Genomic DNA, 13,961 nt, shown 5'->3' on the forward strand with positions numbered 1-13,961 from the left:
CTGAATTAAGAAAGTAAACACAAGTCAAGAAAAAAAAATATTCCCTATTAAATGCCAAGTCTGTATATATATATATATTCATACATCTGTCATTTCATGGGAAAATATCTGATTCAACCCCACCAGGATTCCTATATTGGGTACCATAGAATGCAATGCAGTACTTAAGGAGGTACTTTCTGAAGCATTGTACGACATCATAATGTTCGCAACAGCAATACCGTAGTTTTACCGTAGAAGGAAAAAAGATGGCTTCAGAAAGCATTGCGAAGCTGCCATTAATTTTACAATAAACGCATTTAAATATGCACCTTTCCTGGTGATCCCATCAGTTATCCCCTCCCTAGTGAAATGAAGCCAAACCTACGTGCACGGCAGTTACTGCTTGGGCTCAAAATTACCGCCAAGAGAAACATGGGTCTGACACACCTACACATAGCCAGCTGAGCGAAGATTATGTTCATTCCACCGTGTGCGTAGCTGCACATCGAAGTGCGTAATCAAACGTTCTTAATGCACTCTTACATCCTTGGGTCAGGGTCTCCTTCTCAAGGGGATGGCAACGATTGCCGCCTGGAGACATTGGTATGTTTAGGCTATATTTCTGTTTGTGCTGCAGTAATGGCCCTTCTATGACTGCTGCCGGGGTTGATGGGAAAACGCAACACTCAAAATTTACTCCATCCAATTTGCACCAGGCCATCTTCACCACCTGTGGGGATTTCAATGCCCCAAAGAAAACCTTGGACTCCATGTTTATGAACAAGTAACTTGCTGGGAGTTTGTCTTTGCCTCGCGTTAGTTACCATAGCCCTTAAACAACTCCCAAACATTGATTTACCCTGGTAGCAAAATTTATATTCTCCAACACTTAGGCCTTTTATTTATTTATTTACTCCTTTATTTTTTACAACAGAGTGAGACGTTTTGAATGTGTTTTGTCAGGTGCCAAACCCGCACCTGATATTTGTTTCACTCGAGTGAATTCTGCTGGAGACAAATATGGAAACTGTGGGAAGGACTCAGTTGGACGACACATGAAATGCAAGCCCAGGTAAGATGGCAGGTGGAACGCATCATCTATCAATGCAGACACGTACAAACACTGCTGCTCTGTCTCCTAATCTGTTGTCCAAATGCAATTGATTCAATCATTTGATTCAAATGCAATTGATGGTTTTGAGTCATTCAACTTGTCAAAATGTTGTTGTCGTTAGTGCCTGTGTTATTAACAATTGGAGGTGTCTAATTACCCCCCCCCCCAAATGCAACTCTCGTCGGATTATGAATGACATTATTATAATTTTTGAGATTTGAGTAATTTGCAGTACATGACAACTTTTACTGTCGGTCTTTGTGCAAATAGACTAATTGTTGCCTTTCAGCTCGTTTGTCACTTCCAGACCAATCAATATGAATGAGGTGTAATACGTGACTTAAAAAATGATGTAACCCACCCCAGAATCCTTGGTGCACATGTGCATAACCCCCAGGAAAAGGTGCACATAAAAAGTCCTATGTGTGTGTGAGATTAGGATTGTTACATAAAATGGCTCGCAACGTTTCTTAAATAAACCAAAAATACTTGGAAAGGTACCTGGGAGAAAGGGCTTTGCCTCTGCACAAGAAAGACTTGGAGAACTTTCTCAGCTCGCTGGACGGGCAGCTGCCCGTACTGCAAACTTCCGACCATATGGGCCGGGGCAAGGCCCGGATGGATGGGCATGTGCTACACAAAACCCTGATGGATCGCTTCCATTGATTTGATTTTGAACCTTGTGGGAATGCCTTCTGTGAATATGGCACGCTTGGTGATTTATTTGATGTATGCCTGCAATTGGAAATATGACGCTGTGCATCATTACCAAGTAACGGTAAACAACTCTTCGGTAAAGGAAATCTTCCCAACATGAAAATACAAAAAGCTGTGCCAGGTATATTTAGTGGAAGCTGGATGTATCAGGTAGACATCCTTGAGGAAGACACTTTATGTGGTTGAGGTTAATGTGAATACCGATGGAAAGGACATATCTGAAGCTTGTGAATGTACAGGGTAAATTTAAAATGTTGATATTTATTAATCATATTGGGAATGGGGCTTTGTCTAAGCTGAGATAAATGAATTTATGTATATATATATACAGTCACGTGAAAAAGTAAGTACACCCCATGTAAAGTTTTGACTTTTTCAACATATTTCAACATACAGCGATTTGATCTTCATCTCTCTATAATGCAAGCAATCTCTGTGTGTCTGTGTGTCTGTCTGTGTGTATGTCTGTGACCGCTGTTTCTCGACAACCACTGGTCCAATCTAAGTGAAACTTGTCATGTATATTGCTGGGGACCTGAGGATGTGCCTTTTCAAGGTTTGCTATTAATCGGACAAGTGGTTACCAAGTTATGGCCATTTATTTAGCAAACACATACGTTTTGTACGTGAACGAAGGAACAGCGAAGGACGAGAGCGAAGGAACGGCGAAGGATGAGAGCGAAGACCGAAGGAACGATGAAAGTTTTAATTTTTTTTTTGCACATACGGTCAAGGTACAGCGAAGGAACCGCGTGTGTTTGTTGTTCTCTTCTCTTTGTGCTTTTCCTTGCGATGAAATTGCAAAATGGCAAAATATGTTGGCGCTAATTGAAGAATTCGCCATTAAAACTAATTTGCGATGAATCGTAACTGCGATATGCGAACTTCCGGACAGTGAGGCCTTATTTTTGGTACGTATGTCAACGTACATATGTCCACGTACTTACCTCCCCGCACGTACGGGCACGCACTAGTTTCAACAATATTGATAGATAAAGGTGATATAATATAACAAATATCATGAAACATTTACATTTTGTAGTCCATTGTATAATTTAAATAAACATAAATGCAAATTTCGCATGTGGAAAAAGTAAGTACAGTATATACAGTATATATAAACTTTCCAAAAGTTGTGTCCAACTTTCTATGAAACAACATCATTGATATGTGGCAGCTAACTAAGAATGCCTGGTACTGGGGTTGCCCCCTGGCAGTCGCATGTGGTCTCTCTTCGGTCCGATCCAGGTACGACACAAGTGACAGCCACAGTCGCAAGTTTACAAACATTCATTGTGGGGCTCTTGTGTATATCTTTGCCCAATCAGCTCAGCTGAGGGCAAAAGTCACTAAATCTGTTTGAAGCAGAACACGTCAGTGCAGGAAGTTCAGGTTAAATCTTGGCCGTTGGAGTATGCAAAGACGAGTGGAAGACAAAGATAATGTGAACACTGCTGTCATATGATAATGAGCTGTCACAAGAACACTGTTGGGGAGGGGTGTACTGGTACACAAGGAAGTATTAATTGATGGCAGCATAGCTAAATATATTTATCCTGAATGTGACAGATATCAGTGAGACAAAAGTGCTTTGGGCAAGCGACGTATCGGGAGAGGGATTTACACTTCTCCACTCAGGAAAACAAACCAAAGTGAAGGAATGTCTGTTGAACAAGGAGAAGGGGCGAATCTCATCATCGATACTGTCATGGCATGAGCATGGAGACAATCTCGGAAAGAATGGATGGCAATTAGCGCACGGATTGTCATGGCGTGATTCAAAGTGAGAACACAATATATAATGAGGTCATAAGGAGGGTCATAAGGCGACCTGAGAAACTTGGTCTGTCACAGACATCACTATTATCAGTTTGTATACGCACATGCGTACAGTCGAGGTGAAGAAGAAGGACGGGTTTTTTTTATACATTGCAGAACGCTATGGACTATTCCGGACCCGGATGTGTTGGTGTCACTGGGATGGTAGGAGGCCACTGTCGGAAACACTCAGGGAAGAGGTGATGGTGTGCAGTGGAATGGTGTGCGTGGCTATCATGATGTGGGCAGTACTTATACCGGTGGACTGAGGCCATTGTCATTCTGTGTGATGAATTATGTTTCTTTCATGAACACTTGGTTCCAGAAGAAGAATATACACAAGTGTCGACCAGTAGTGATGTCAAACCAGGACAGGTTTACTGGAAGAACGTGTACATTGTGGAGAAGCTTGGGAGGGTCTGATAGAGCTAGACCAGAGGGGATGTGAGCTGGACTAAAGGACCAGAGCGCATGTGAGCTAGACTAGAGGACCAGAGGGGATGTGAGCTAGATTACAGGACCAGAGGGGATGTGAACTAGACCAAAGGACCAGAGGGGATGCGAGCTAGACCAGAGGACCAAAGGGGATGTGAGCTAGACCAGAGGACCAGAGGGCATGTGAGCTGGACTAGAGGACCAGAGGGGATGTGAGCTTGACCAGAGCGGATGTGAGCTGGACTATAGGACCAGAGGGGATGTGAGCTAGACTAGAGGACCAGAGGACCAGAGGGCATGTGAGCTGGACTAGAGGACCAGAGGGGATGTGAGCTAGACTAGAGGGGATGTGAGCTAGACTAGAGGGGATGTGACCCAGACCAGAGGGGATGTGTGCCAGACCAGAGGGGATGTGAACTAGACTAGAGGACCAGAGGGGATGTGAGCTAGACGAGAGGACCAGAGGGGATGTGAGCTAGACTAGAGGACCAGAGGGGATGTGAGCTAGACTAGAGGACCAGAGGGGATGTGAGCTAGACTAGCGCACCACAGGGGATGTGAGCTAGACTGGAGGACCAGAGGGGATGTGAGCTAGACTAGAGGACCAGAGGGGATGTGAGCTAGACTAGAGGACCAGAGGGGATGTGAGCTATACCAGAGGACCAGAGGACCAGAGAGGATGTGAGCTAGATCAGAGGACCAGAGGGGATGTGAGCTAGACTAGAGGGGATCTGAGCTAGACTAGAGGGGATGTGAGCTAGACTAGAGGGGATGTGAGCTAGACTAGAGGACCAGAGGGGATGTGAGCTAGACCAGAGGGGATGTGAGCTAGACGAGAGGGGATGTGAGCCAGACCAGAGGGGATGTGAGCTATACCAGAAGACCAAAGGGGATGTGAGCTAGACCAGAGGGGATGTGACCTAGACCAGAGGACCAGAGGGGATGTGAGCTAGGCCAGAGGACCAGAGGGGATGTGAGCTAGACCAGAGGACCAGAGGGGATGTGAGCTAGACCAGAGGGGATGTGACCTAGACCAGAGGACCAGAGGGGATGTGACCTAGACCACAGGACCAGAGGGGATGTGAGCTAGACCAGAGGACCAGAGGGGATGGGATGTGAGCTAGACCAGAGGACCAGAGGGGATGTGATGTGAGCTATACCAGAGGACCAGAGGGCATGTGAGCTATACCAGAAGACCGAAGGGGATGTGAGCTAGACCAGAGTACCAGAGGGGATGTGAGATAGACCAGAGGACCAGAGGGGATGTGAGCTAGACCAGAGGACCAGAGGGGATGTGAGCTAGATCAGAGGACCAGAGGGGATGTGAGCTACACCAGAGGACCAGAGGGGATGTGAGCTAGACCAGAGGACCAGAGTGGATGTGAGCTAGACCAGAGGACCAGAGTGGATGTGAGCTAGACCAGAGGACCAGAGGGGATGTGAGATACACCAGAGGACCAGAGCGGATGTGAGCTAGACCAGAGGACCAGAGGGGATGGGATGTGAGCTAGACCAGAGGACCAGAGGGGATGGGATGTGAGCTGGACCAGAGGGGATGTGAGCTAGACCAGAGGACCAGAGGGGATGTGAGCTAGATCAGAGGACCAGAAGGGATGTGAGCTAGACCAGAGGACCAGAGGGGATGTGAGATAGACCAGAGGACCAGAGGGGATGTGAGATAGACCAGAAGGGATGTGAGATAGACCAGAGTACCAGAGGGGATGTGAGCTAGACCAGAGGACCAGAGTGGATGTGAGCTAGACCAGAGGACCAGAGGGGATGTGAGATAGACCAGAGGACCAGAGGGGATGTGAGATAGACCAGAGGACCAGAAGGGATGTGAGATAGACCAGAGGACCAGAGCGGATGTGAGCTAGACCAGAGGACCAGAGGGGATGGGATGTGAGCTAGACCAGAGGACCAGAGGGGATGTGAGCTAGACCAGAGGACCAGAGAGGATGTGAGCTAGATCAGAGGACCAGAGGGGATGTAAGCTAGGCCAGAGGACCAGAGGGGATGTGAGCTAGACCAGAGGTCCAGAGTAGATGTGAGCTAGACCAGAGGACCAGAGGGGATGTGAGATAGACCAGAGTACCAGAGGGGATGTGAGCTAGACCAGAGGACCAGAGGGGGTGTGAGCTAGGCCAGAGGACCAGAGGGGATGTGAGATAGACCAGAGTACCAGAGGGGATGTGAGCTAGACCAGAGGACCAGAGGAGATGTGGGTCACCAATTTCTCTGACATGGGTGCAACAGGCCATTTTGGTTTTTTTCAGATTTATACAGGTTTTATTGATCATGACATGTAATTTCAGTGTGATTACAAATACATTATGGACCCTCTGCCATCATCAGTGCTGGTTTCCCATTTTTCTGAGGATGTGTTTTGTGGCCTGCACCACAAAAAGCTGGTGAACATTAATTTGTGTAAGTTTGGTCTTTATTGATCCGAATAAATGTAACACGAAAGAAGGAATGGAAATGAAAGACTGGGGTTAAATGGCAAAAACTCCAAGGAGGAATGATTTTCCATTGTCACTCAGAAAAACCAGACGAGAGAGAGAAAGAGAAAGAGAAAGAGAGAGAGAGAGAGAGATAGAGAGATAGAGAGAGAGAGAGAGAGAGAGAGAGAGAGAGAGAGAGAGAGAGAGAGAGAGAGAGAGAGAGAGAGAGAAGAAAGAAAGAAAGAAAGAAAGAGAGATACGCGCACACAGAGACACAGTGTGAGCATCCTGAGGAGGAGACACGCGAGAATATGTCACGAAAAAAAAGTACAAATTGATATATTCACAGGATGGGAGTTGTAACCATGTGGGGCTCAAACACCCTGGGCCATGCAAACATGTACGTTTCCAGCAGCAATGATGGATGTAAGTGTCGTTTAAGTGGAATAGATGTCCATGTTTAGCGAGCCTTGTTTGTCCCATGGGGTCATGATGGTGAATCCTGCAGATCTCTCCATAGGGAATTTTGTTTTGTTATTCTAAATGGAAAACTGTCTCCGTGCTTGGAAACTATTGTACGTTTATCCTTTTGCAACACCAGAGGGCCTGTGAATCAGTCGCAGAATTCCACAGGATTGGTTGCCAATATTGTTTGATAAAAAATAAGCTCATTATCTTCATCTTACCTGGAAAGACATCTTCTTTTTCTCTTCTTCTGAAGTTTTCTTCTTTCGACCTTACTGGGTTGGCTCAACTGCCTGAGCCTCTGTATTCCAAACTTGTTATTGCAGGTACACATCTCACATCTCCTCTCCCCGTGCAATCACTCCAATCTGGGGTCGACCTTTCACTGGCCTGGCCCCAATTGCTCTTTCTGATTCATATTGACCTAACCCGATCTCTGTGAAGTTCTATGAGTTGTTAAAGTTGAGCCATGGCTTATTCATTTATCTAGGTCCATTCTATCTTCTCACCTTTACTCATTCATGGCTCTTTTTCTCCACAACTCTGGAACCTGCTTCCCAACTCGGTGCAGTCCCATAACAATCTCCGGTCTTTCAAGCTTTCAATATGGCAATGCGCCGCAACCTCAGAGTGCTCTTCCTGACCTCAAACCCTGTCCATCACCTATATGCTTTACTAAATATCAAGTTCTCATTCAAAGTCATCCAATTATATTTGTCCTTGCTACCGCAGTTAGCGGTTTCCCCTCTCCTCCATTTTCTTGCTATTTTATTAGTTTTTCCTTCCTCTAAAAAGTCAAGTTTTTTAAAACGTCAAAGAAATTGAACAAACTGGAAACTTTTTTTTTTTTTTTTTCCCTCTGAAACGTCGACATATTAATGCAAGTTTTACTTTGTGAACAAATGTCACCCAACCTCAGCAGAGTTTGCATTGGATGACAACTTTGTTCATGGAAAATCTATCTCTGCAAACACGAGCACGAACTAATGCAAACTCAAACTCAAACTCGTACTTTGGTCGAGCTTATCTCGGCTCTCGACCGTCCAAACTTTTTATCCGTGTCGAGTGTCGTTCATGACCTCACACCTATCTACAGTCACTTCTGAAAAAACGATGAGAGTAGGACTCCATGCAGAGCCTGATTAAACTTAAAATATATAAACTGATTCAATGTCAGTGGTATCCAATATGGCTGCCAGAGCACGTGAGTGATGACATCATAAATTTATATTCTCTAATATAATTGTTGCGTAGATCATGCTCAATAAATTTCAAACTGATCAGACTATGCGTTGTCCCTGCCGAATTATAACATCATAATTATGGCAACAATGACTGTCATCACTAAAAACACTTATTCCCCATGGGGGGTTCTAAACACTGAGCCAAGTTTAATTTTTTTCCATGGAGTGGTTTTGGAGATATAGAGGTGCAACGTTTTTCTGTTTTTCCAAGATGGCACCTGCACCACCTGACCTATGACGCCATGATTAACATTTAAAAATTTATACAGGAGGAGATGCTCCTCTAATCAAAATTTTGTGTCCATCAGACTAACTGTTGCAGAGAATTTTTTTTTCGTACTGATCAGATCAAGCTTTGTACTTGTCGAATTATGACGTCGTAATGAAGGCATCGATGACATCATCAACAAAAATGAATGAATGAATGAATTTTGTGTCCATCAGACTAACTGTTGCAGAGAAAAAATTTTTCGTACTGATCAAATCAAGCTTTGTACTTGTCGAATTACGACGTCATAATGAAGGCATCGATGACATCATCAACAACATATCTTATTCCCCATGGGGAGTATAATAAGCCATATAGTGGGGCGGCTTAGCCCAAATATTCAAAAGAATTGTGCATTTTGTGATACAAGCACCAAATTTGGCACAAATGTACATTAATATGTTGCGAACATTTTCAGATATTGGGCCACTTGAAATTCCGTAATATTTTTTTCAAATTTTTTCAAATTTCGTAATTTCAAATTTTTCGGGTGACACCGTCACAATTTCGGTCTTCGAGGCCGGCCGATAGGCAAAGTGTGACCGGAAGGGACGAGGTTCTCCTGACCACGTGGCCCTCGATCTGGGAAGCGAGAGGCGTTCCATTAGTGGACGCGCCCCTCACGCCCGACTTTTGGGCGGCCCCGGCAGGCCGTTTGTTTTGACGTTCCGTGACAGGCCCCGCACCCCCACCTCCGGGCCGACCGGAAGCTTGTGCTGAGTACATCATACCTGAACAACTCAGTGAGGCAGAACACAGCAGTGCACACCAGGGTGACCCCTTCAGTGCATAAACCAATTAACCTGTCCACTGCAGGGCATATAGAAATGAAGTTATTTTCTGCATATAATAATAATATAAGTTCAGTTCTATATAACAATTTATGTTATCACCACTACCACTACAACTACCACTACTACAAGCTTTGTCTGGAATTTTGTGGACTAACAGACAAACAGACATACAGACAAGCTGGGATCAAAACATTACCTCTTTCCACCATTGAGTGTAGAGGTAAACATCATGGAAATTATATCATGCCCTAGATTTAATTCATGCTTACCCATGTATTTGCTTCACTGGTTCACAAGGTCTTTTGCATACATGTAATTCAGACTCTCGTCTTCATTGCTGACCACACAATGTTCGCAACATATTAATGTACATTTGTGCCAAATTTGGTGCTTGTATCACAAAATGCACAATTCTTTTGAATATTTGGGCTAAGCCGCCCCACTATATCGGCCGGCCTCGAAGACCGAAATTGTGACGGTGTCACCCGAAAAATTTGAAATTACGAAATTTGAAAAAATTTGAAAAAAAAAATTACGGAATTTCAAGTGGCCCAATATCTGAAAATGTTCGCAACATATTAATGTACATTTGTGCCAAATTTGGTGCTTGTATCACAAAATGCACAACAGGTTTGCTATGCTGCTACACTAATAGGGAGTATAGTTGAGGCTTGACTCGATTGAAACCATTCAAGTAGCTTTACTCAACAAGAACTGAACAACCTGTAACAACACAGATGTAAAGCTAGGCCCGTCGTATTTGACAAGCATAATAATACAACAAGCATAACAATGCAACACGCATAATAATTAATGGGCCTACCGTAATTATCACACACTTCTCCAGTAGCCATCTTGAAAATCGTAATGATTATGGGAAATGGGGGGACCCGGAAATATATATAACCCGCGACGCTGCTGTTGTTGTTAAAAGGGGAAGGTCGAGGGCTTACAGTACACGGGATTTGAACGACAATCTGACGGGGAGTACTTAACAATGAGCCTTGTTTCAATTTTTTCAATTGAGATGTTTGGGAGATATAGAGGTGCAACGGTTTTCCAAGATGGCGTCCGTACCATGCGACCTATGACGACACACTTATGAATAAAAATATCTCCAGGCGGAGGCCCTCCTATGGTAAAATTTCGTGTCAATCGGACCAACGGTTGCCGAGAAAATGAATTTTTTTCAATGCCGACACACGCCACACGCAAGCCACACGTATCTACGTAACCGAATGCCTAACCCAGATTTTTGCTTCGCGAGTGCGGGGTAATTACTAATTCCTGCCCTGGCTATCTGTATCGGAGGGGCGACCCATCCAGGATTGTAACCCTAGACAAGGAGACTGCTTTGGAAGAACCGACGCTCGGAATTGAGCATGGTTCATGATGAGTATCCATTTGACTATGCAGTGGAAATTTGTTGATTGATGAAAATGTATGAACCATTGTAATTACATTTCATCTCTTGTGTCCTTCCACGACACCTCTTCACACTTTTCTACGATGTGATTTTTCTGAATGTTTTTTTTTTGTTTTTTTTTTCACTTCCAAGACAAGTAGGCAGGGTGGAAGGAGCGGACGTGGGACAGACATACCGCATGACTTGTAAGAAAAATCAGGGAATGGCGGGCAGTTAGCGGAAATATAAAGGTCATCAACGGAAATGGGAATTGCCATGAAACGGCAGTGAACAGTCGAGGGAAGAAAGTCTGCTTCCCTGATTAGCAGTCGGGGGAAGGAAATAGGTTTCAATTGTATCCAGTGTTATCTCCACATAATGCTAACGAACTCCCTTTGAAGTGGAATTCTGCTGAAGCATAATGATGAGGACATTAATTAGATATCGGTGTAAGTGTTGAGTGGTTCAATGAGGCCGCGTTCCAGGTTGGAGTGCGCACGACGAGGCTCCAGAAATTGTATGTTAATGGCCGACCCTTTCAAACGTTTGCCCATCAGTTTTTTTTATGTCGCTCTTTCGTGAGCGAATGATTATTTGTTTTCATAAATCTAAATAATTTAAAAAACTGAAAGATCACTCATTTGGATTTGACAAGACCCAACGTCAATTACGGTTTCCAGTTTCAAGGAATTGTGACCAAAATCTGGTGTTATGTAACTTCCTGGTTATCTCCTGTAACAATGTTGAAATGTTCTGCTCACCTTCAATCTTTCATTCCTCTTTTCTCCCACCTCTGGAACAAACTCCCTCACTCCCTTCAATCCCACTCGTCCCTCCAGGTCTTTAAAACAGCTGTTCACCACCATCTCTTATCTTCCCCCATCCAAAACCTTGATCTTTTCTACCCCCACTAATTCACCCCAGATCCACCTTGTTTGAAATTCCAACTTCTTTCCTGGACGTCCTGGCAGTGTCCACATGTTTTATACCTCTCCCACCCCACCCCTCCCCACTTCCCATGCCCCCCCCCCCCCCAAAGCCCTCTCCCTCTCACAGATCTCTCGATGTCTCCATGTCTCTCGGTCCCTGCTCTCAAATGTTGTGTTTGTCTCCTTCCCCCTCTCTCCCCATCTTGTCTACCGCTCCCGATGTTATATGTTTTATGTGTCGGTTTGTCTTTCTGTGTGATTAATGTTCACTCTTTCACGAGCCTCGATCTTGTATACAAAAAAAAAAAAAAAAAAAAAATGTTGCGTCAAGCTCCGCCACGGGCCCGTTGTCGACTAAAAAAATCGTTCTCTCGTTGTTTAACTTTTTCGGACCCAACAGTATTTACATGTTTTCAATTACATGTTTTCAATTACATGTTTTCAATTACATGTTTTCAATTACATGTTCATGATAGAGTAATTGATTTTATTTGCTACATTTTTTTCATTCATTCATTGATTTTGATTTATTTTTGGTTCACGAGTTATCAAGTAACCACTATATTCGTCATGTGTGTGCGCCTGTCTGTGTGTGTGTGTGTCTGTCTGTCCGCAGCATAACTACCCGATGATATCATCCGATCTTGATGAAACTTGGGTGGGAGGTCGATATCATGATCCAGTTGTGTCTTGCCTAGAGTGGGCGTATTGCGCCCATTGTGGGCGGAGCGACGCCCGAAAAAGGTGTCTTTTTAAGGGGTAATCGAGTTCAAGCTACATCTTCTCTGAGGGGTTTGGTGGAATCTGACAGAGGTTTCGGTATTTGGTTAGGCCAATGTCATGTGTCTACTCCCACGGAGCTCGATTTTTCATTTTCGCCCCAAGGTCACGAGGTCACGAAATTTTAAAAAGTCGATTTTTCATGGTTTTATTACATTGTTCGCTTCCTGATAGGGTGAAATGTCGTACATGATCTTATATTATCACATACATCATGAAATACAAGTTTTCCAACAAATTTCAAGAATCTTCGACCTTTGACCTTTGAAGGTCACAAAGGTCAAATTTTCAAAGTTGTCGGAATCTAACCGAATTTTCGGTATTGTGTAGCTGACTAACCTCATAACTGATTATACATTATTTTCTATCTCATTTCAAGGTCAGTAACCTTCGTTTTGACATTTCAAGGTCACAAAGGTCAAATTTTCAAAGTTGTCGGAATCAAACCGAATTTTCGGTATTGTGCAGCTAACTAGTCTCATAACAGATAATACATTCCTATTTATATATTTTCATTGTCGGTTTTGACCTTTGTCATTGAATACCGCTCACTCATGAACCATCGTCGTCTCCTGACTTGTCATTCATTTATTTTCATTCCTCATTGATTTTGCTGATTTCATTTATTTTCATTCTTCATTGATTTTGCTCATTTCATTCATTTTCATTCTTCATTGATTTTGCTGATTTCATTTCTTTTCATTTTTCATTGATTTTGCTCATTTCATTCATTTTCATTCTTCATTGATTTTGCTGATTTCATTTATTTTCATTCTTCATTGATTTTGCTGATTTCATTTATTTTCATTCTTCATTGATTTTGCTGATTTCATTTATTTTCATTCTTCATTGATTTTGCTGATTTCATTTATTTTCATTCTTCATTGATTTTGCTGATTTCATTTATTTTCATTCTTCATTGATTTTGCTGATTTCATTTATTTTCATTCTTCATTGATTTTGCTCATTTCATTCATTTTCATTCTTCATTGATTTTGCCGATTTCATTTATTTTCATTATTCATTGATTTTCCTATTTTCATTTATTTTCATTCTTCATTGATTTTGCTCATTTCATTCATTTTCATTCTTCATTGATTTTGCTGATTTAATTTATTTTCATTCTTCATTGATTTTGCTGATTTCATTCATTTTCATTCTTCATTGATTTTGATTATTTCATTTATTTTCATTTTTCATTGATTTTGCTCATTTCATTCATTTTCATTCGTCATTGATTTTGCCGATTTCATTTATTTTCATTCTTCATTGATTTTGCTGATTTCATTTATTTTCATTCTTCGTTGATTTTGCTGATTTCATTTATTTTCATTCTTCGTTGATTTTGCTGATTTCATTTATTTTCATTCTTCGTTGATTTTGCTGATTTCATTTATTTTCATTCTTCATTGATTTTGCTGATTTCATTTATTTTCATTCTTCATTGATTTTGCTGATTTCATTTAATTTCATTCTTCATTGATTTTGCTAATTTCATTTATTTTCATTCTTCATTGATTTTGCTGATTTCATTTATTTTCATTCTTCATTGATTTTTGCCGATTT

General features: G+C 42.6%; 1 protein-coding gene across 1 annotated transcript in view; it reads left to right on the forward strand.

Moving 5' to 3' along the window:
- LOC137423810 (disintegrin and metalloproteinase domain-containing protein 12) overlaps positions 1-13,961 on the forward strand; it is a 974,424-nt gene that overhangs the window by 949,084 nt on the left and 11,379 nt on the right. The window contains exon 15 of the mRNA XM_078773544.1: positions 946-1,054. Within this exon, the coding sequence (XP_078629670.1) occupies positions 946-1,054 (109 nt within the window). The remainder of the gene's footprint in view (positions 1-945; positions 1,055-13,961) is intronic.

The sequence above is a fragment of the Myxine glutinosa genome, chromosome 3, assembly GCF_964187855.1.
Source record: "Myxine glutinosa chromosome 3, kmMyxGlut1.1, whole genome shotgun sequence".
Taxonomy (NCBI): domain Eukaryota; kingdom Metazoa; phylum Chordata; class Myxini; order Myxiniformes; family Myxinidae; genus Myxine; species Myxine glutinosa.